The sequence below is a fragment of the Mesoplodon densirostris genome, chromosome 18 (genome assembly GCF_025265405.1).
Source record: "Mesoplodon densirostris isolate mMesDen1 chromosome 18, mMesDen1 primary haplotype, whole genome shotgun sequence".
NCBI classification, from domain to species: domain Eukaryota; kingdom Metazoa; phylum Chordata; class Mammalia; order Artiodactyla; family Ziphiidae; genus Mesoplodon; species Mesoplodon densirostris.
This window is the reverse complement of record NC_082678.1, coordinates 44,267,328-44,289,291: the sequence shown is the minus strand read 5'-3', so window position 1 is coordinate 44,289,291 and position 21,964 is coordinate 44,267,328. Positions and strand designations below refer to the sequence as shown.

Genomic DNA, 21,964 nt, shown 5'->3' with positions numbered 1-21,964 from the left:
TTCAAGGCTGACAAAGCCCAACCCCACCCCAGCACGCACCTCCAAACCTCCCCCCCAACCGCCACGTCTCTCCTGAAAACAGGGGACACTTTCCTCCCCACTTACCTCAGCTACTCTCCCCTGAGATCCTGGTCCCCTATTTTGAAGGGAACAAAATTTGGGGTGCATCCCTCACATTTGGGGTGCAGGAGAAAGGAGCCGCCCCAGTCGCATCGCTGGCCTCCTTCCTCTCGGCTGGCTCAGGGAGTGGGGAGTGCCCTAGGGAGGGGGGACCCCCACAAGAGAGCACATGAGGGGGCTCCTCCACTCCCAGTCAGAATTGGGGACACCCCCCCCAAACCCGTCCCAGCCCATCCGTCTCCAACTCGGCGGGAGAGGCAGCTGCAATGCCCCAGTCAGATTCCCCCAACACTACATTCCTCACCCCATCTAGAGGGGTCCCGGGGGCCCCAAAAAATCCCAAAAAAATCTAGGATGTTGGCTGGACGGTTCTGGACTAGCTCCCCAAATTTGGGGTCCTCAGATCCCCCCGTTTTTTCAGGAAAATTCCGTCTTTCACCTGCCTCCCGCCAGCCCTGCTCTGTCCCGATGCCAATTTTGGAAGTCACTCCCTCCTTCCTCCTCCCCGTCTCTCCAGGCCCCCCCCCACCCCCCCGCTCGGGGGCTAGGGTCCAGGACACCTGGCTTCCAGGCCGGGGGAGGGGGGCACTCCTCGAAGGGCTAGGGGCCAGGAGGTCAAGCTCATAGCCCCAGTCTTAGGGAAGCAGGAAAGCCCGATCCTCCCTTCCCCTCCCCCCTGGCTGGTCTCCGTGGTGGTTTAGGAAAGCCTGGAGGATTGGAATCTGCCATTGCTGTTGCACAGGCAGTTTTTTTCCTTGGGTTGGGGGGGTGGGCGGTGGGAGGGAGAGAGGGGAGGAGAGCCAAAGAGAGCAGGGACCGGGGTGTGCAGAGCTGGCCTGGATTACCCCCCAGCCCCTGCTGCCGTGGGGAACCCCCCCCATCTCACCCACACTCCCAGTCCTCTGTCTGCTTTCTGTTTGGGGCTCTTATCCTAGAAAATCAGGGTACAAGATTCCCCTCCTTGTACCTCACTACCACCTCTCCTTGCACAGTTCCAACAGACTGCCCTAGTCAGGGGTGTCCACTTTACCACAACACACCCGATTTCCCCCCCATGTGCCCCCAAGCCGAGGTATGTGCCCTTAAGAAATTGGGGGTCAGAGTCTGAAACCACCTTTTCTCCCTCAGATCTATCCAGGCCACATAGAAATAAGGGGAGATACAGTCCCTTTCCAAATTTCGTCCTTCAAATCCTGGGAATATTTGGAGGTTCACTAAAGAAAGAGACTTTTAGAATCTGGGGTGAGCGGGAGCTATAAGCACAGGACATCCCAAAGCAGCATCATGCTCCAAATTAAGTGGACCCTAAAATCAATCTCACCTCATGATCCATCACTCAGTTACACCAAATGCACCCAAAGAGTGGCAAAACACCCCCAAAATAAGGACACCCCAAAACTTTAGTCTCCTACCCTGGGCCCTCACCTTGTTTCTCCCCCTGGAAAAAGCCTCCTGGTTCTCAGTGCATACACAGAAATATCCCCCTCCTCAAAGTAAGTTTGCACAACATTCAAATATAAAGCTTTGCTCCCTGGCAAGGACCACAACCACAGAAGGCCTTCAAACTTGCTCCCAAGTTCCTATTACGTTCCACCTCAAGCTAATAAAAACCCCAAATTGAATTTCATGTCCCCCAAATATAATCGGAACCTCAAAACTTATCTGGCACCCCAAAACAGACTGCACCCCAAAACCAGCATGATTACTCCACTTGAAATCAGATTGTCCACATACACCGATGACTATGAATCCTCAAAACAAAATCCTCATCCACCTCTGAAAAACACCTAGCAGTTTCCCCTGATATTCCAAGATGACAAACTCCAAACTGTGGGTGTCAGAATCCCTAGAACTAATGTAGCTTCAAAATCAGCTCCATACCTCAGACTTACTACTGGCCCTCAACCCTGAATGCAGCCTTCAGGGCCCAGGACAATCAAACTAACTCCACACCCCATAGTAAACATGCACCCCACAATTGACAAATTGACCAGACAACACAAAAGTAACTCCATCCTGATACCAAAGGGAGCCCCCAGTCTAACTCCCACCTCCAACTGGGCAGAGACCAAAGTAACCCTCATTTGCAAAAGCCACCTCACCACCGTGAATCCCCAGTGGTTCCCCATTCTCAGTTTCTCAGCAGTTCTTTCCTGCACCCAAATAAAGACACCCTCACATCTGAAGGGGAGGGCCCCAGGCCTCAATATGCAGCTCCACGGATAATGGTCACTCATTACTGGGCAACGGTAGACTCTCCTGAGCCCAAATGCAAGTCCTGCTTTGCAGCTGTACTCAGCTCTTGCCCCCCTTCTCCAAATTAACCTTGCCCCACCAACGTCTCCCCACACAAAATACGAGGGTGTGACCCGTGCTTATCTTCCAGATCAGGGACTTAAATTGGGGTTATCAGCCCCTCCTGCCCTCTCTCCCTTCTTTTACCCTGAGACCCTCCCTGTTTCCCCTCTGTCTGTTCACTGCACCCAACTTTCATATTAATGTTCACTAAAAATTCACCTCTAAAGACGGATAATAGTATCTAGCTTAAAAGAAAAGAAACCCTGGGCTCCCAGGACTCAGATCCCGCTCCTTGTCCCACTCATTTCCCTTGTTCCCAAAGCCCGCGGATTTCTCACCCCAGATAGGAAACCCATCCTCGGAGGAAAGTCCTCTCTGTCGCCTAACTCTCCCTCCCTCCGCCCAACCCTAGTCCCCTGGACAAAATAAACCAGAGCAAAGAGGGGGAGAACGAAGGTTTCAGCCGCTCAGACCTAATCGATCCTGCGCCCCAGTTTGAGTGGACCCCCAGCCGAGTGAAGACGGGCGAGGCGAGGCTAGTGCTCGTCCGCCCCCTCGTGGAAGGAGCCAAACATTGCCGAGCTTTGCCTACTTGCCGCGCTGGACCCCGGCGTCCCGCCAGCCTCCAAGCGTAGCCGACGGGCGGATGCCCGAGGCCCTAAAGATCTGGGACTGGGGGAGGGCGAAAGGGCTTTGGGCGGGAGTCTGTCTCGCTGGATCCCTAAAAGGATTCAAAAGAGAGTCGGGAGCGAAAGACCGGACCCTAGGTCTCCTGAGCGTCGTCTCTCGGCCCCCACCAGGGGCTTTCCCCACCTCCTCGAGGGGAAGCAGCTGGCGGAGCCGTCCGGTCGCAGGACAATGGAAGGAAACGAACTAGAAATCATATCCGCCCCCTCCCTACCGCGCCCGGTCAGAGCCCCTCTTTTGCAGGCCCCGCTAGAGGAGCCTGTTGAATGACCACGCCCTCCCGCTGTCTGAGACCCCACGGGAGCCCACTATCACCTCACCAAACCTAGTTCCTCTTTGGGCTCCCCTTTATCTCCCTTAATACCGTACACGGGAAGGGGGAGTTTTGCTGTATTCACTCTCCTGTAACAGGTTCCTTCCTAAAGCCAACACACCAATTGTCGCTGTCCCAGGCCCCCCGACGACCCAGGTCACCCATATTTCCAATCTCAATATCCCCAACCTCCTCCCCAATTCCAATGTCCCATCCTCAGTTCCACTTTCAGTGGCCCAAGACCCCTTACGTTACGACCACCTAGTGTTTCTGAGGTCCCGCCCTGGAGCCGGAGACCCCGCCCCGGGTTCGCCATCTGGAGAGCGAGGGAGGAAGGAAGGATACAGACCCAGGCGTTCACCCCACCTCCACCCCCGCCCCCGACATCCCGGCCAGATAAAGGAGCCGAGGCCAAGAGGCGAGAGAGACCCCGCCCCCCTTGAGAAGAAAGCTGAAGCCCCTGCAGGACGGGGGTAAGAACCAGAGACTGAGGGAGCCAGACTCCTGGGTCCCCCTAAGAGGGTTGGGGCTTGTTGATGGTAAGAAGACCGAGGCCCAGAAATTGAGCTAAACTAGGGATCCGGGACTAGAGAATGGAATTTCGTGATTCGGGGAAGGGAGCTTCGATTGGGATTTGGAGGGGTGTGGACCACGGGTCATCTGGGGTCTCCAGGCAGGATCGGACTCCTGAGACCAGGCGCGCGGAGGGGCAGAAGGGAAATGGGGGTGCTGGAAGGGCACTGGGAGTCTAAGTAAGGGCACTGCGGGCCGGATTCCTCACACTTGCCATCGACGCCGCGGTGTGGGAACCTTCAACTCGCTCCAAGCGCTGTGGAATCTAGAGGAGGAAAGCGAGCGATGCTGTGGTTGAGGGTAGAAAGAACAAGATGAATTAAGTGAGGCTGCGTGAGCCGGGGCCGGGGGCTTGGCTCTAGCTGCACCTCAGCAGGAAGAGGCAAACTGCGTAAGGGCAGGCGTCTTAGGACGGCCTGGATCCCTGAGCCCTCTCCTTGGCACCCGCAGGCCTGCGTCGCCATGGGCTCCACCGCTGCCCCGGAGGGAACGCTGGGCTACGTCCGCGAGTTCACTCGCCACTCCTCCGACGTGCTCGGCAACCTGAATGAGCTGCGCCTGCGCGGGATCCTCACTGACGTCACGCTGCTGGTTGGCGGGCAACCCCTTCGAGCTCACAAGGCAGTTCTTATCGCCTGCAGGTTCGAGGGGTGGCTCAGGGGGTGGGGTGGGACCAAATGGAAAAGGGGCGGAGCCCGAAGGTCTTTGGGAGGGAACCCGAAGCCAAGTCTTCCAGAAGCAGGAGGCGGGGCGTCCGCGAATTGGGGGCGGGGTGAGAGTGGGGGAGGCGGGGCTTTGTACAGGGGCGCGTGTCTCCCTTGGTTCCCCAGCCCTTAACATGACCTATCTTCCCTCTCTCCAGTGGCTTCTTCTATTCAATTTTCCGAGGCCGTGCAGGAGTGGGGGTAGACGTGCTCTCCCTGCCCGGGGGCCCCGAAGCCGGAGGCTTCGCTCCTCTTCTGGACTTCATGTACACTTCACGCCTACGCCTCTCGCCGGCCACTGCACCAGCCGTCCTTGCGGCCGCCACCTACTTGCAGATGGAACACGTGGTCCAGGCATGCCACCGCTTCATCCAGGCCAGGTGAGGGAGCCCCAACTCGGTGTTCCTCATGGGTGAAGTGGCATCCCAGGTGTCAAGGGCAAAGGCCAAGATCAGGAAATAGCACTAATGTCCATCGCACTTTTCTCAGCTATGAACCTCTGGGCATCTCCCTGCGGCCCCTGGAGGCAGAACCCCCCACGCCCCCAACGGCCCCTCCGCCAGGCAGTCCCAGGCGCTCCGAAGGGCACCCAGACCCACCTACTGAGTCTCGCAGCTGCAGTCAAGGGCCCCCCAGTCCAGGCAGCCCAGACCCCAAGGCCTGCAACTGGAAAAAGTACAAGTTCATCGTGCTAAACTCTCAGGCCTCCCAAGCAGGGAGCCTGGCAGGGGAGAGGAGTTCTGGTCAACTTTGCTCCCAGGCCCGGCTCCCCAGTGGAGATGAGGCTTCCAGCAGCAGCAGCAGCAGCAGCAGTGAAGAAGGACCCATTTCCGGTCCACAGAGCAGGTACAGACACTGGAACCCCCCAGAATTTGTAGAGGTAGCCTCAGCTCAGAGGCACAGACATTGGGCCTGGGTGGTCAGGAACAGGGAGTGAAGGAGTGGGCTTCAGAGACACCAGCTCACCTCAGGGAGTTGGCCAGAGGTCAGGCTTACTCTGTAGGGTGGGACTTGGGCAGTGAAATTGGATATGGCACTTTGGTCCATAGTGGCTCACCTCCAGAGGGTAGGCCTATGGCAACAAGTCTTCCAGGGGAGAACCCCACCACCACTGCCACCATATAATCTCTCCTAACCCTTTTCTCTGGGCCTTGACATCTGCCTAGGCTCTCTCCAACTGCTGCCACTGTACAGTTCAAATGTGGGGCTCCAGTCAATACCCCCCATCTCCTCACACCCCGGGCTCCAGAGACCACTGGGTCACACTCTGGGCGGGCTCATCCACCACCAGGTAAGAGCCCCTCCTTCTACCCCCTTCTTGGATTTTCTCCCATGGCTGCTCAAGGCCAGTTTAAAGGCTCAGTCCATTTCCTGCTAATTAGAATCACCTAGGGAGCTTTTAAAAATCCCATTGCCCAGGTCACACCCCATAGATTAGAAAGTCTGCAAGTGGGAGCCTGGCATCAGTACTTTTTAAAGCTTCCAGTGAGCAGCACTGTTTGGGAACTTCTGGCCTATTTCCATCCAGGCCTGAGTGGTCAGCCCAGGGCTTGGCAAGGCCTCTCTGGCAAGCTGTCATCCAGAGTGGTGCAAGAGAGGAGAGAGAAACAGAAACTTCCACCCACGAGTAGGGGCCTCCACCTACCACCACCGCTATTGGAGTGATTAGCAAAGTACTCTGGAATCAGACAGACATGGAGTCAGATCTTGGCTTGTCCTCTCAATAACCATGTGACCCCAAGCAAGTCAAATGAGCCCCAGAAGCCTTAACAGTAAATTGGGAAAAAGAAAACCCGCTACCGTGTGGTTTGAGGATTCACTGGTATTGTCATTACCCACCACCCTTCCCAGGAAGTGAATTTTTCAGCTGCCAGAGCTGTGAGGCTGTGGCTGGGTGCTCATCGGGGCTGGACCCCTTGGCTCCTGGGGATGAGGATAAGCCCTACAAGTGTCAGCTCTGCCGGTCTGCCTTCCGCTATAAGGGCAACCTGGCCAGTCACCGCACGGTGCACACAGGTAGGGGAGGAGCAGGGAGAGGGCCCTGGCCTTGGTGCCCACAGCCGTCCTCTGGTACAGTCCCTGACCTCCCTTCCTCCCTGCCTCCAGGGGAAAAGCCCTACCACTGCTCCGTCTGCGGAGCCCGCTTTAACCGGCCGGCTAACCTGAAAACGCATAGCCGCATCCATTCAGGAGAGAAGCCCTATAAGTGTGAGACGTGCGGCTCGCGCTTTGTACAGGTACGGCGCCAGTTTCAGAGACGGCTCGCAGGCAAATTTCCAAGAGGGCGAGGTGGGCCGAATGGGGAGGGTTCTGTCCCTCCCACTGGCGCGGTCTGAGGTCCCCTCCTTTCCCAGGTAGCGCATCTGCGCGCGCACGTGCTGATCCACACCGGGGAGAAGCCCTATCCTTGCCCCACCTGCGGGACTCGCTTCCGCCACCTACAGACCCTCAAGAGCCACGTTCGCATCCACACGGGAGAGAAGCCTTACCACGTGAGTACCCGACCTGGCTTGGCCCAAAGCCTTGGAATTACCTTCCGTTTACCGAGGGGCGGAGCTCTGAAAGGAGCCGGCCCGGCGGTTCTAGACCTCTTCGAGGTGGGCGGTGTCCTTGTGAGTAAGGGGCGGGGGCCGAGGGTAGGGGTGGCTGGTATAGAAGTTAGGCTCCCGGACGGCGGCGCTACCCTCCTGGAGAGGAGCTGACGGATGGAGAAAGCTTTGCTGAAGAGGGCGGGGCGTAGCTCCTAGGCCTTCCCCTGAGGATTTGGGAGCATGTAGGGACTAAAGAGCTTCTCTAAGGTAGAGTGCTGGGCGGTTCTCCCTTGCTCAACACCTAAAAGGTGGTCGTGGTTGGGGAGGGACCTGACTCAGCTGTCCTCCGACAGTGCGACCCCTGCAGTCTGCATTTCCGGCACAAGAGTCAACTTCGGCTGCATCTGCGCCAGAAACACGGAGCTGCTACCAACACCAAAGTGCACTACCACATTCTGGGGGGCCCCTAGCTGAGCGCCCACCCATGCCCCACTCCCTTCCTGGAAGACAGGAAAGCTGCGGCTCACGCCTGGGTTCGCTGTCAGGCTTGGGCATAGGGGTGTGCAAGGCCCCTCGATGTCAGCGACTTGCCACCACCTTAATTTCTCACTGGGGAGAGCAGGGGTGGCAGATCCCAGCTTGATCTGCCTTTGTTTTGCTGGTCAAAACCTCTTCCCCACGATCAAAATTGTTTCTGAGGAGAGAACAAGCTAGGAGCTGGAGGAGGGGAGCGACTGGAGGCCTGGTTTCCACCTGCAGCCCCCATCTCATTCGGTTTATCTGTAAATATAATTTATTGAGGCCTTTGGGTGGCACCAGGGCCTTCATTCTATTGCATTTCCCATGTCCCTCTTCCACAAGTGTGATCAAAAGTGACCTGAAACACAGAATGTGAGGTCATAGCTCTGCTGGCAGAGATTAGCACTCGGCCGCCTCCTTTGGCGTGAGCGTTGTACATTATTATTGTCATGACTTTTATCGTTAGAGTTGTTCTTTTCCTATTTGCTTGTTGGTGTGTTTCAAATGGAGAAAGGGGTTCTCTGTGTCCTACCCCTCCAATTCTAGGTCGGGAAACTTTATTTGTTCTAGGGCAGCTCTGGGAACATGTGGGTTTATGGAATTGGGTCAGGAACCCTCTCTGGATGTTGTAGGTTTTCTAGCAGGCCAGCACTGGATATAGACTTTTTCTGTTCTTCAAGGGTTACAGGAACCTATGGTGAGCCTGAAGTGGAGGTGATAAGTACCTCCTAGAGGCAGTGGGTGTGGGGCCTTTGTCAGTCTTGGAACTGGGGGGATGATTACAGAGGCGTTCTCTTATGTTCCTAACTGTCGCGTTTGTCTGGTCCCCTAGGTTTGGCCCCACTGTGTCCGTTTGATAGAACTCACCCAGGAGCTTGAGATGGGCCCACAATCCTCCCACTAGGGCCCGTTCTTAGCACTGAGTTGATCCCTCCATGCAGGAGAGATCTGAAATTCCTCACCAGAGATGATGCAATCTTTTCTGATTCTGCCCAGTCTCTAAGAATGTTATGACCTAGGGGAGAATTATGAAACCCTTTATCTTGACTAAACAGTGAAGAATATGACTCACCCTTTACTGTAGAGGTGTCTGGGTTCGAATGTTCCTTGGGGTTCTACCTGAGATGAACGTCTTCTTCCTTTAGTAGGTTTTCGGACATCTTCTGGCAAGTGTCCAGATTCCAGAAATTTCTTTGCCTCTAGAAGTCACAGCTGCTTGGTAACTTTCTTACCTTAGAAAAGCTGGGTCTGTGACCTGGTCTTCTTGTCACTGCATTCCTGTCTGGAACCAGTGAAAGCACTAGAACCTTCCATAGGGAGAGAAAAGGGGTTGAGTTCCACTATGGATTTTCTGTAGTTTGGGATTATGATCAGGATTACTGTTGGGATTAGAGATTTAGAAGATTTAAAAGACTGACTGATGGACCCTCTAGTTGACCAAGTATCCAGGTAGGATTAAGAGGTTGGTTGAAGGGCAAAGTCTCTGGTGTAGGCCAAGTAGGTAGAAGGTTAGGAATGGGTTGCTTCTTAATGTCTGGAATGTTAGATGATACTCTGAAGCCTTGATTTACAGTCCTGCCCCTGTTGCCCTGGGGGATTAGGGACATGGGGTGGAAGGTAAAAAGCACTTTGAATTTGCAGGGTGGAGGTTCCTCAAGACAGGTCAGTACTAGTGACTGTCACTTGGGGACTGGTGAGAGAGCTACTCTTCTCTCTCTTTGCCTCTTACTCCCCACTGCAGAATTGAAGGAGGTAGGGAAAGCAGAGGAGAGAGCTGAGAAGGAACCATGATTTTTTTTTTTTTTTACCAGATTGGATGGGCAGGTGGAGAGTGCCAAGGGGTGGAGATGTTAGATCTTGCAAGATCAGAATCATGGAATAAAGAAGCCTCTCTGTGCTGCCTGTTGTGTCCTGGGTTCTTGCCTGTGGGGCTCTGGGGACTGAGGGTTCTGAAGCTGGGGGAAGAGGGTATCCTATCCTTCCTGGATACCATCTTGGATTCTGTGCCCATCCCACTGTCCCATCCCACCAGACATTTTAAGTGGCCCTTGTTCTCCCCTTCCCTGCCCTTGCCTTCCGGCTCATTGTGTAGGAACCAGTGACTTCATGAAGTTTCTCCGGAGCCACCTGCATCCTACTGCTCTGAAATCACTTCCTGCCTGAGGTGTGGAGGCAGCAGGGAGAAACCAGGAAGCCACTAATAATACCAACGTGTTGGGGGATGCATCTGTGCAGGGGAACTGAATGCCTGGACACCCTCTACCACCACCACCACCACAGAAAATGGATAGGACTTGGGTGCCATAAGGACAACAGGAGCTGGAGGTGGCAGTGAGAAGGCTGTGTGGTTAGAGCCAGTGTGCCAGCTCTACCCCTCCCCCAGCAATGGTGTCTTGGAATCCATCCAGTGTCTAGTACACACTTCTCTCCCACCCTTTCCCCTGTCCTGTGTGTGTCATGGGTGCACAGCCTTGTTCTGCCCAGAGGTCAAGGGGTCACTAATTCTGATAAGTGGACTTAAATTTTGGACTTAAATTCCTTTTGGACTTAAATTCCTCATCCATGAAATAAGTCCATTAGCGTGGAAGGAATAAGTTCCTTCCAACATTTACAGTTTGTGGTTGTGCTTCTTAATCTTTTAAAACCCATGACCTGGGTTAGATTTTTTTTTAAGCACAAAACAAAGAAACTAAACTAAAACCTTCCTTCCCCTCCCACTGCAGCTTATCCCCTGTTTAAAATAAGACCAGCTTAAAATAAAATAAAATAAGACCAGCTAATATTACTTAACTCCTACTACATGTCAGGCCCTAAACTAAACATTTTAGTGTATAGATTTTCTAATTCAACTCCCCTGACAACCCTAAAAGTAGGTACTATTATTAGCCCCAGTTTACAAGTAGGGAAACCAGCTGAGAGGTTCAATGTCTTGGCCAAGTTAAGAAGTGATGAAGCCAGGATTGGAACTATGATTTGATTCTAAAGACTGCACTCTTAACCACTCTGTTATACAGCCACACCAATTCCTACATCTTTGGTATAGTCCCCACCAGCCAAAGTTCTGACTCCACTTAAAAAAAAAAAAAAAAAAAAAGCTTCTTGGGTATGATTACTTTTATTTCCCACGTATAAAAGTATACGGCTCAATATGCTTTTTTAAATTACACAGCCTCCCTCCCCACCCCAGCCCCACTTGTCTGGGTATGACCCCTTGAGTTCAAATTTCAAGGTCAGTGTCCTAAGGATCTTGAAGCCAAGTCATTAGTGCTCTATAAGGCTGGAGGAACTGGGTACTGGTTGGGTAGGAGGGGCTGATTGCGCCAGCGGTCATGGCTTGTCTCTAGTCTATCCCATCATGAGATCAAAAGCTGTGATTAGGAAGTGGTTGTTACTAGAGGGCAGAGGAAAATGTTCCAGCCCCACTGAAGACGAGGGCTGGTGGGGCTCTGAGTGAGCTCAGAGCTGCACTTCCTCTCCCCAGTTATTTTTGGTCTCTGTGACCCGTAGGTTTCCTGTTAGTGGGAACAGAAGGGACAGGAACGAGTTCCCAACACAGAAACCAACGCCAGGAGTCCAACAGCCCAGTCCCCTCTCTCTTTCCTTGGCCTTTGAACCCACTCAGGAATCCAGGCATCTAGATTCTAGTGGCCTCAGGCGCTTGGCCAGGTATTTTACCTTATCTCATAATCCCTCCGCACCCCCCACCCCACCCCACCCCCGCCCCGCTTTTCAGCTCCTGGGCCCCTCATCAAGTAAGTATGTGTTTTCCTCTCCTGAATCAGTTTACCCACTATTAACGCCCACGGACTCCTTACGTGCGCGTCTCCGTGCTGAAATCTGGTCGAATTGGCCCGCTAGTTGGACAGGAGACCGAAGCTGCCTCCTGGTTGGTTCCTGGGTCACCTAGGGCCCGTCTATTTAGCCTGCTAAAGTCCCCTCCTCACGCCTGCGTCCCACTCACTGCCCCAGAACAGGTTCTAAACCCCGCCCTGCCCTTCTGGCTCCGCCCCCTTCTGCGGAGTCCCGCGTTCTCATTGGTGAGCTACAGACAGGGATGTTGGCTGGGCTGGCCAGGTGCAGACACTTCCAGTGATAAGATAGATAATCCACCCGGAGACCTCAGGGATGGGGCCCAAACTCAGTGCTGCCCTCTGGCTCCTAGACCGAAAGTCAGCCCTCTCCTCCATCTGTCCCGCCCAGGCCTCGACTCTCGACTCACGGCCGGCGGAGCCACGCCCCCCGGCGCTGAGCGCAGGGGCAAGCGCCCGCCTGGTCTTCCTACCTATATCGCCCCCGCTAGGGGAAAGGCGCAGGCGCCTCACGCAGCCTCTCTGCAGCTTTCAAGCCCTCGTTGGTACTTTCCTCTCTACCATCCTCTCCTCCCCGCTCGGCTGCGAGTGGTCCGGCTGGGTGGGTGGGCAGAGGTGGAACGTCCTGAGCCCTGCTCCGGAAGGGGCTTAAGGCGGCAGCCCTGTTACCTCCCAGATGGCACTTAGGGCTGAGCCCCCCGACGGGGGCTGGGGGTGGATGGTGGTGCTCTCAGCGTTCTTCCAGTCGGCGCTGGTGTTCGGAGTGCTTCGCTCCTTCGGCGTCTTCTTTGTGGAGTTTGTGGCTGCGTTTGAGGAGCCGGCAGCGCGAGTCTCCTGGATCGCCTCCATAGGAATCGCGGTGCAGCAGTTCGGGAGTGAGTGCTGCGCCCGGGTGCAGAGTCTTGTGACCCTCGACCCTCGGAAGGGAGAGGAGGTGCGGGGACGGTAAAGGAGATGGCGGGGGTGGGGTCAGTGCTGGAGAAGGACGCCTGAGATCTTCTCTCAGAACCCTTCCTCTTCTCCAGGCCCAGTGGGCAGTGCGCTGAGCACCAAGTTCGGGCCCAGGCCTGTGGTGATGGCTGGGGGCATCTTGGCTGCGTTGGGGATGCTGCTCGCCGCCTTTGCTACCTCCTTGACCCACCTGTACCTGAGTATTGGGCTGCTCTCAGGTGAGACCCTGGGCAAGGGCGGGCAAGTCAAAAGCCTGAGTCTTTTTGGCCCTCTGGACTTTTACCCTCTTCCTGCTCCTTCCAAAAGGCTTAGGGAGACGCTGAGAGAAAGTTTTGGCTGGCACCTGTGCCCAGAAGGCAATTTTTTTTTTAATTACATAGGTTCATTTATTTATGGCTGCGTTGGGTCTTCATTGCTGCGCGTGGGCTTTCTCTAGTTGCATCGAGTGGGGGCTATTCTTCGTTGCGGTGCAATGGGCTTCTCTTGGCGGTGACTTCTCTTGTTGCAGAGCACGCTCTAGGCGCGCGGGCTTCAGTATTTGTGGCATGTGGGATCTGTAGTTGTGACTCGCGGGCTCTAGAGCGCAGGTTCAGTAGTTGGGGCGCACGGGCTCAGTTGCTCCGTGGCCCTTGCTCCTTCCCAGACCAGGGCTCCAACCCGTGTCCACTGCACTGGCAGGCGGCTTCTTAACCACTGCACCACCAGCGAAGTCCCCCAGAAGGGAATTCTTAAGAGAGGTGACTAAAGTGATAAACAGGTTAGCGGGAAATCAGGAAATTCAAAGATGCAAGCCCAGGGCTAGTGGGACTGGAGTGTAAAAGGAAGAATTACTGTAAAATTGTGTCAGATGTGAAAGCTGTGAAATAGATATCATTATCCTATTTACAGATGAGGAAAGGCTTTAAGCTTATGCAACTTGGCAAGTGAAGTTCACACAGCCAGAAATGGTAGAGCCCAGGTCTAACTCCAGAGTTCTATGGTAGCTACTTTGCAAACATTCCAGAGTCCCATAAAGTATATTACCCTCATTTTGCAGATGAGATTGAGGCTAGGAGATTAAGTAAACAGACAAGGTCACACAGCTAGAAAGTATCAAGCTAGGATTGTAATTTACGCCTGTGCTACATTCTGCTGCTGGGCAGTGTTGGGATGATTGTGTGCCCTGAGCTCCTTATGGGTCCCTCAACCCCAATTTCTTCCTTTTTGACAGGATCTGGCTGGGCCTTGACCTTCACTCCCACCCTGGCCTGCCTGTCCCGTTACTTCTCTCGTCGGCGATCCCTGGCCACCGGGCTGGCGCTGACGGGCGTGGGCCTCTCCTCCTTTGCTTTTGCTCCACTCTTCCAATGGCTGCTCAGCCAGTACGCCTGGCGGGGGGCCCTGCTGCTGGTGTCTGCCCTCTCCCTCCACTTGGTGGCCTGCGGTGCTCTTCTCCGCCCACTCTCTCTGGCCGAGGACCCTGTCGTGGGTGGTCCTGGGGCCCAACTTGCCAACCTTCTCCATCATGGCCCCTTCCTCCGTTACACCGTTGCCCTCACCCTGATCAACACTGGCTACTTCATTCCCTACGTGCACCTGGTGGCCCATCTTCGGGACCTAGATTGGGACCCACTGCCTGCTGCCTTCCTACTCTCAGTGGCGGCTATTTCTGACCCTGTGGGGCGTGTGGCTTCTGGGTGGCTAGGGGATGCAGTCCCAGGGCCTGTGGCAAGACTCCTGATGCTCTGGACCACCCTGACTGGGGTGATACTGGCCCTGTACCCTGTGGCTCAGGCTTCCACAGCCCTGGTGGCTCTGACTGTGGCCTATGGCTTCACATCAGGGGCCCTGACCCCAGTGGCCTTCTCCGTGCTGCCTGAACTGGTGGGAACTGGAAAGATATACTGTGGCCTGGGACTGGTGCAGATGGTAGAAAGCATCGGGGGGCTGCTGGGGGCTCCTCTATCAGGTAAGGGGACTGGGATTTCCAGGTGGGTGCGGTCTGCCACGTCATACCATTCAGGGAGGGAATTGACATTATAGTGTATGTGAATACTGCCCTCTGGTATGGTACACACACAGCCTGCATGGTCAATCACAGCAGCCCTGAAATGGGTCCAAAGTGCAAAGAAATTGGGGCTGTGGAAAGATTAAGAGGACCTATGTGGCACCCTTGGCAGGGTACCTACAGTTGGGGTTTTCAGAGGACCTGGTCAGACCCGGCCAGACATAACATGCCAGCGTCTGCCTTTTCCCTTGGCCCACTGGGCCCCAGGCCAGGGGTCTGAGCCATCTGGTCAAAGTTCTCCAGGCTCCTGATGCCAGAACCTTCAGACCCTTAACATTTTCCTCTTAACTATTAACTGAAGGCATGGAAGGGAAGGCCACAGCTACTGGAAAGAAAGGCACAAGTGTGCCTGACTCCATCTGGATCCCCAAATCCCCACTGGCTGGTTCAGAGATCCTTTCTGAAAGCAGGAAGGTGGTTGAAATGGCCTTTTGAGGCCCCTAGGGAAGCCTGAGTTCTCAAGCTCATCCAGTCCTACCTTGAGAGTTCTAACTCTTCCAGGATGATGGGTTAAGGATTATTTTCTCCCCTCCACCCCAAAATGTGTCTGAGTACCAGGAAACAGATCACCCATGTGTATTCTTTTTCTCTCTTGAATCTAGGCTACCTCCGGGATCTGACAGGCACCTACACAGCTTCTTTTGTGGTGGCTGGGGCCTGCCTTCTTGCAGGGAGTGGAGTTCTCATCACCCTGCCCCACTTCTTCTGCTTCTCAGCTCCTACCTCCAAGCCCCAGGACCCTGTAACAGAGGCACTGGATACCAAAGTCCCCCTGCCCGGGGAGGGGCTGGGAGAGGATTGAACTCCAAGAAGGGGCAGTCAGACCCAGAAACCCAGGGGTTGTTGGCTCCAGGTCTTCTGCCCCATCTTGGCACCCACAGAACCACAGTGCCTTAAGCATCGTTATCTGCCTCCCCCGCAACCGCCCAGAGCAGGCCTGGGGCTCCTGCGATGTGTGTGCCAACCCTTTGTATTTTGCCTTATCTCTTCTTTGCTCGCACAGCCTTTTCTGAAGGATCCAGGAGTTCAGCCTGCTCCACTGAGCTGTGAATCGACTGTGGAAACTCAAAGGCCAAGAGACTTATCATGTTTTACACGTGATCTCTAGTGTTGCCTCCTGCATTTCTTCCCTGAAGACAGATCTTTGGGAAAGAGGGATGCCCCGCTGAGATAAAACTGAATAAGAAAACCGGATAATAATCAGAACCTCAAAAAGAATTGGGGCCCATATGCCTGGGTTGGCTGAATGGGGTCAGGCTGGGGACTGGAGGGGAGGTATCCAGGAGCTCTGGTGACCCAGAGCGTTTAACCCTGGACCCTGCTCTCTGGACCACAGTTCCTCCTACTTGCCCACTGACCTCCCTCTTTCCCACTATCCCCTGTAACTCAGGAAAGAAATTAAGAAAATGGTGAGGGACATGTGGGGGGTGCTAGCTGGGGAGGGGGAGATAAAGCTAAGAGAGCTTTAGTCTCAGTCTGGGATTCTTATGTTTTCATCAGGCCAGTAGAAGGAGACTGAAATGCAGGAAAGAGTTATCTGGGAAATGAGGATGGGGCAGCTAGCACCCATGAGCACCCCCCTCCTCCAACAGACTGAAGCTGATAGGCAGACAGTTTCTCAAAGATTTCCTGTTATAATGGCAAGAACTTGGGCAAAGAGAAATGGACTGACTGGACAAACACCCTTCCTGCCTCGCATGGCTTAGGGGGATCCTGTTCCTATCAACCAGCCTTTTTGGATATTTTAAGTAGAATGTTTGCAGCATCCTAGATTGCCTAACAATTGGAGCTTGCAGGAAAAGCAGATAGAAAGTCTTTATTGGTGGCGAGGCTCAAACAAGAAAATGGTCAACAAGTGGTGTCCAGAGTGGAGTGAGGGCCTACTGGGGGGAGCAGGGCAACCTGAGGGTCGGGAAGCAGCTCCCCCCTCTCAGGGGGTGGGGTGCCTGGACGTGAGGCTGGACGGCAGGAGGGCAGCGCACTGGGCAGCCCCATGTAGATGAAGCTGCCAGAGAGGATGAAAGAGCTGCACACGAGGAAGGAGGCGGTGAAGTCTCCTGTCTCATCCCTTAGGAAGCCTGAGAGGAGGGGGAAAGGAACTCAGAGGCCTCCGTGCCCAGGTGCAGAGGAGGGTTGCGAGCGGATCTGCTGGCTCAGGCCCTTACCTGACAGGGGAGGGCCCAGAAGCCCCCCGAGGCTCATCAGCATCATCACCAGCCCGGTGGCCTGTACCACACCTCCGACGCCCACCAGCCCCGGGAGCACGCCGAAAACCAACGGGGCGTAACTTCCGGCGCTCAGCCCGTAGGCCCCAGCCGCGGCCAGCAGGGGGCCCCCCCAGCTCTCCTCGTTCCCCGCCACTGGCACCAGACCCACCGCCAGCAGCCCTAGCCCTGTCAGGGCCCCAAACATCGCCAGCAACCGCGGGAGGGGCACCCAACCCTGGTCCGCCAGCCACCCGCAGAGCAGCCGGGCGCCCGCGTCCCCCACGGCAGCCACCGCCACCACCAGCACCGCCCCATACCCCCCCAGGCCCCGATCTAAAGCGTGAGGGGCCAGGTGCACGTAGGGGACGAAGTACCCACCCCCCACTAAGGCCGTGCCTAGAGCAAAAACTAAGAAGGCCCGGTGTGTGAAGAGACCTAGGCCGAGGGCAGCTAGCGGGCTTCGGGGTGGGCCCAGGGGGTCTCCAGGGAGCGCCAGGGGTCGCAGCAGGGCGCCACAGGGGGTGAGGTGGAGGGTAATGGCGCCAAGGAGGAGCAGGGCGCCCCTCCAGCCGAAATTATCGAGGAGGAGCTGCAAGGCGGGCGCCAGAAGCAGCGAGGAGGCCCCGTTGCCCGTGAGTGCCAGCCCCACGGCCAAGACTCGACGGCGGGAGAAGTAACGGGAGAGGGTCCCGAGGGCAGGGGCGAATACCAGGGCCCAGCCGGAGCCTGCGAATGGATAGGACCGGGTGAGGACAGGAGCCGGGGATGCCTGCCCCCACCATCCCAGCTCGGCTGCTCGCAGGAGGCCCTCGCGCCCTCGGCCTCCAGCTCCCGACGCGCTCCTATCTCCACCATCACCCCCGAAGAACACGGGAATCCCTTTCTCCTCACCAGCAAGGACGCCCAGGCCAAGGTAGAGGTGCAGCAGACTGCGGGCGAAAGCCGAGAAGACGAAGCCGAGCGAGGTGAGGACGCCCCCAACCATCACCACGGGGCGCGCCCCCCAGCGGGTGCTCAGGGCGCTGCCCACTGGGCCTGGAAGGAGGCGGAGTCAACGGAAGGCACGCTCCTGGACCCCCAAACTCGCTCCAACACTTCTCATTGGCTGTTTGCCTGGCTTAAACTTCTCCCCCTGCCTAATAGCCCCTCCACCTTGACCTCAAGACCCACTATATTCTAGAACTTAGGTACACTGGTCGACCTTTCTTAGGTTGTCTGGTAATCAAGCAGGTGTCCCCCACCACTGCACTCATGGCCCCTCCATCCCGGTTCCGGCCTCCCACCTCGGGGGCCCCCCTCACTGGCTGCCTGCCCCCCACCACTGAACTCATGGCCCCTCCATCCCGGTTCCCGCCTCCCACCTCGGGGGCCCCCCTCACTGGCTGCCTGCTGCACGGCCAGGGCCAGGGCGCTGACCCACGCAGTGTCCTGAGCGCTTCGGTCAAAATGCTCCGCGAGGTCAGGGAGGGCGAGGCCCAGGGAGCGTAACAGTCCGTAGGAAAGCCCATTCACCGCGAAGGCTGCGGCCGCCACCACCCAGCCCCAGCCCCCGTCCGGGGGTCCGGCTGGCTTGGGGGTCATCACCGCCTGGAGGAGGGGGAACACCTGTGAGAGAAGTCTCCAGGTCTGTGCCTCTTTTGGGGACCTGGGCATCCCTGAGATCCAGCTTCTGGCTCTTTGCCCAGGGTGGGCACGTCACCCTGAGCACGACAGGACGGAGGCGGAGGAGCCTAGGGACAGAACTCCCGGGTTCGCGCGATCCCGGGACGGGATGACAGCCGGATCCCCCAGGCCTGAGACTCCCCCTCCCACACACCCGTCTCCCTTACCCGACCTCTCCGGGCGGTGCGGGGAGAGAAAGGGCTCGGCCCGCTTTTCTCCCTGCTTCCGGGGCGGGCGGGGCCCCAGAGGGAGCAAATGTAGAGATGGAGCCCAACTTGGACGGGCTCTCAAGGTAAACAGAGAGCTCCACAGGGGGGCTGAACCACCTGGGACGCGGGGGGTACGGAGGGCGGGGGCGAGCTGAGACAGCCAATCCGCCGAGCCGCGGGTGAGGCCAGACGCCGAGTCCCACGGGGATTGAATTATCCACTTACACCCCCAACCCCGGGGAAGGGAGGGGCGAGGAATGAATGCCGCCACGCCCACGCCCACGCACCTGCCGCCGGCTGTGCACCCGGGAGACGCGTGGATTGCAATCTCCAGCCTGCGCAACGTCGGTAGGCAACGCACGGAAATAGGGGTGGTCCTCCCAAAGCCTGAGTGGATGAGTAGTTTCGTTCTCAGGGAACGTTGCTGGAGAACCTGGTAAAACCTCGGATGTTAAATCACCTCCACGGAGTTATGTTGCGTGCTTAACAATAATATGCCCTCAAGGACGGAGAAGGAAGAGGACTTCCTTATGATGGGCCAGGGACATGTACACATGTCATCTTTCATCTTCACAATCACCCTGTGAAAAAGGTGTTCTCCCCATTTTACAGATGAAGTAACTGAAACTTAGGAAGGTTAGGTGACTTGCCCAAATCACTCAGCTTAAAAAAAAAATGGTGGTAATATTTGAATTTGGGTCTGTCCAACTGTGGAACCATACAAGAACAGACCTAGGACTGAAATAGAATCTTCCACCATGGAGGGAAATGGCCTGGAGACAGTTTGATGCCAAACTGACCTGGAAATGGTAGAGCCTTTGCAGAGCCAGAGAGTTTATGATTCTGAGATAGGGGTTACTGGGAATACAAAGGATTCTTGAGGTCAGAATCGCTGAAGATTTAGATTAGAATTTTAAAAACAAAGTTAAGAAATCCGATAATTGAACCCAGGTATTGATTTCTTGAAAAAACCTTCCTTTTTACATTAGGATTAAGTTTACCATTAATTTACTTCAGCTGTTTGATCAAGGGATGTGTTCTTTGGTTTAATTTTCCAACAGTATCAGAGAAATTGGCAGTTTACAGTTTGGCATACGCAACATCCGAAAGCCACATGGTGGCAGTGTTTCCTAATGGTTGAGAATGTTTCTACAAATAAAAGAAAAACAGCTTCTTAATCAGTGAAACTGTAAACCTAACAACATGATCTTCGAGGGCTCTCCACTGCCTATAGGAGGAAAAAAACGACAACAAAATTCTCTACTTTGGGCATAAGGCCTTTCACAATCAAAGGTAGACTACCTTTCCATCCCATCTCCCTCTCCTCTCTCCTACACCCTTCCATCAGCCGCCTCTATGGACATTCCTAGCTTTTTCTCACTCCTAAATGAATATGTCATGCCCTTTGCTTGAAATGGCCTGGATGGGGTACAGGAGCCCTGACACACACACCCTAGGAAGGTGGTCTCACTGGTTTCCCTAGCTGGGTGTGCTGTTGTGAAAGGCACCTGGGAGACAGAGGCAGCATATCCTCAGCCAAGGGGAAGGCAGGGAGCCCACCTCCTGACATGGCTGGTGAGGACTCTGCTTCAAGCTGAATGAGCCCAAGTGAAACAAATCACTCCCTCTCCATGGTGAAGTAGAAATGCAGGTCAGTCAAAGAGGAGACTGGGTCCTCGGGGTCTGGGAGTGACACTGAGCACCTTTACAGGATACTTATGAACCAAGAGGGCATCCCAGAGCCTGGGGCTAGGGTGATTGGTTGCGAAAGGGTACATTCATCTTCTACCTCATGTTCCCTGTATTCTTAGCTAAACTTACTATCACTATACACATCTTTTGCTCATGGAACTGTGAATGAAAAATATTGCCTGACATAGAGTAAACAAAGGATATTGCAGCCATCAAGCCATCACATTACATCACATTACAGCCACCCCAACAGCCCTGAGGGAACTCATGATGGAAACAGGATGCCCCCTATCAAACCATCAGACACTGCAGCCCTCCACCCCCAACAGTGCACCCTGAGGAGACTCAGGATAAGAAAGCCCAGGATACTGGCCCCAGATGGCTGAGGTGCGTATCAAAGGAATGATTTCCGTGAGCCCAGACTCTTGCATCTTCCAATACATGGAAAAGTGCTAAATTCCTTAAGATATCTGGTTTTCTTTAATTAACAGTAATCTTTTTTTTTTTTTTTTGCGGCACACGGGCCTCTCACTGTTGTGGCCTCTCCTGTTGCAGAGCACAGGCTCCGGACGCGCAGGCCCAGCGGCCATGGCTCACGGTCCCAGCCGCTCCGCGGCATGTGGGATCCTCCCGGGGCGGGGCACGAACCCGTGTCCCCTGCGTCGGCAGGCGGACCCTCAACCACTGCGCCACCAGGGAAGCCCAACAGTAATCTTTTGATGTTCCGACCACCTGTTCTTTGTTTCAAAAACTCCTGGATATCCTGGCTCCGCCCCTTGCCTCTTCGGAGCAATCTCTGAGTTATCTGCCATACTGTGTCCCGGGCTTAAGTCCTCAGTTTCGTCTGCTGAATAAAACATAACTCTCAACTTTTAGGTTGTGCATTTTTCTCAGTCAACAAGCAAATATAGCGGTGAGGTTGGGAGAATGAATTCCCAAGCTAGACTTCCTGGGTTTGAAGCCCATCTTTGCCACTTATTAGCTGTGTTACTGTAAGCAAGTTATTCAACCTCTCTGTGCCTCGATTTCTTCATCTCTAAAATGGGGATAATAATAGTACCTACCTGATAGGATTGCTATGGGAATAAAATGAGACACTGTGTATACATGTATGAATAAGGGACTTAGAACAGTGCCTGGAACATGATATATGTCAGCCCCTCTTGCACCCCTGCCCCTTCCCCACTGGCTACACCTACTGATGCCTCAAGGTTAAAGAACCACATTGGTCTGGTGAGTTCTCAGTAGAACTACACAGCTTTATAAGACGTGAATGGCTACAAAGAGAGGTTAAATGGATTTTTTCTCTTAGTGGTGAGTGGTTTTCTTAGCATTTTCCAAAGTTTAGGAGAAAATGCTGGTCTCCCTATCTTAACTCTAAAAACAAATGAGAAGAAAAGGAGTCAAAATAAGTTTTGTTCATTTGCTTCCTCATACAAAATATTTATAGACACCTACCATGCCAGATGCTCTGCTTAGGGCTAGGGATACAACTATGAATGCTACAGTCTCTCCCCTCCAAGCCCCCACAATCAAATTAGAGAAAAAGTGAAATAAAGACATCTCAACACAACGAAAGGGACGCAGACACCATAGAGTGGTGCATGGGAGGAATTGACTCATTCTGCTTGGGCCTGCTGGG

General features: G+C 54.8%; 3 protein-coding genes across 5 annotated transcripts; 2 read left to right on the top strand and 1 right to left on the bottom strand.

The window, feature by feature from the left end:
• Nucleotides 1–4,447: 4,447 nt before the first annotated feature.
• Nucleotides 4,448–8,526, top strand: BCL6B (BCL6B transcription repressor). The gene is made up of 8 exons (XM_060081928.1): nt 4,448–4,632; nt 4,854–5,075; nt 5,185–5,541; nt 5,862–5,986; nt 6,547–6,711; nt 6,802–6,932; nt 7,050–7,187; nt 7,580–8,526. The coding sequence occupies exons 1-8, from the start codon at nt 4,454–4,456 to the stop codon at nt 7,694–7,696; spliced, it is 1,434 nt and encodes a 477-aa protein (XP_059937911.1). The 5' UTR covers nt 4,448–4,453; the 3' UTR covers nt 7,697–8,526.
• Nucleotides 8,527–12,003: 3,477 nt separating this feature from the next.
• SLC16A13 (solute carrier family 16 member 13) lies at nt 12,004–16,679 on the top strand. 2 transcript variants are annotated; one of them, XM_060082220.1, is made up of 4 exons: nt 12,004–12,429; nt 12,580–12,723; nt 13,716–14,453; nt 15,155–16,679. In XM_060082220.1, exons 1-4 carry the CDS (start codon nt 12,231–12,233, stop codon nt 15,352–15,354), a joined length of 1,281 nt encoding a protein of 426 aa, XP_059938203.1. In that variant the 5' UTR covers nt 12,004–12,230; the 3' UTR covers nt 15,355–16,679. The 2 variants fall into 2 exon arrangements, with proteins under 2 accessions (XP_059938203.1, XP_059938204.1); XM_060082221.1 differs by lacking the exon at nt 12,580–12,723.
• Nucleotides 16,299–19,006, bottom strand: SLC16A11 (solute carrier family 16 member 11). Of its 2 annotated transcripts, none has more exons than XM_060082219.1 (5): nt 18,918–19,006; nt 18,139–18,346; nt 17,651–17,794; nt 16,718–17,485; nt 16,299–16,630 (listed from the first exon to the last, which is right to left on the bottom strand). In XM_060082219.1, exons 2-5 carry the CDS (start codon nt 18,338–18,340, stop codon nt 16,401–16,403), a joined length of 1,344 nt encoding a protein of 447 aa, XP_059938202.1. In that variant the 5' UTR covers nt 18,341–18,346; nt 18,918–19,006; the 3' UTR covers nt 16,299–16,400. The 2 variants fall into 2 exon arrangements, with proteins under 2 accessions (XP_059938202.1, XP_059938201.1); XM_060082218.1 differs by lacking the exon at nt 18,918–19,006 and adding an exon at nt 18,589–18,730.
• Nucleotides 19,007–21,964: the final 2,958 nt, after the last annotated feature.

Coding starts and splice junctions, on each gene's coding strand:
- BCL6B (XM_060081928.1), top strand. CDS start 4,454: ATGGGCTCCACCGCTGCCCCGGAGGGAACGCTGGGCTACGTCCGCGAG. Junction 5,542..5,861: donor ATTTCCGGTCCACAGAGCAG/GTACAGACACTG, acceptor ACATCTGCCTAG/GCTCTCTCCAACTGCTGCCA. Junction 6,933..7,049: donor GCGGCTCGCGCTTTGTACAG/GTACGGCGCCAG, acceptor CTCCTTTCCCAG/GTAGCGCATCTGCGCGCGCA.
- SLC16A13 (XM_060082220.1), top strand. CDS start 12,231: ATGGCACTTAGGGCTGAGCCCCCCGACGGGGGCTGGGGGTGGATGGTG. Junction 12,724..13,715: donor GAGTATTGGGCTGCTCTCAG/GTGAGACCCTGG, acceptor CCTTTTTGACAG/GATCTGGCTGGGCCTTGACC. Junction 14,454..15,154: donor GCTGGGGGCTCCTCTATCAG/GTAAGGGGACTG, acceptor TCTTGAATCTAG/GCTACCTCCGGGATCTGACA.
- SLC16A11 (XM_060082219.1), bottom strand. CDS start 18,340: ATGACCCCCAAGCCAGCCGGACCCCCGGACGGGGGCTGGGGCTGGGTG. Junction 17,486..17,650: donor TGGCCTGGGCGTCCTTGCTG/GTGAGGAGAAAG, acceptor ATCCATTCGCAG/GCTCCGGCTGGGCCCTGGTA. Junction 16,631..16,717: donor TCTGGGCCCTCCCCTGTCAG/GTAAGGGCCTGA, acceptor CCCTCCTCTCAG/GCTTCCTAAGGGATGAGACA.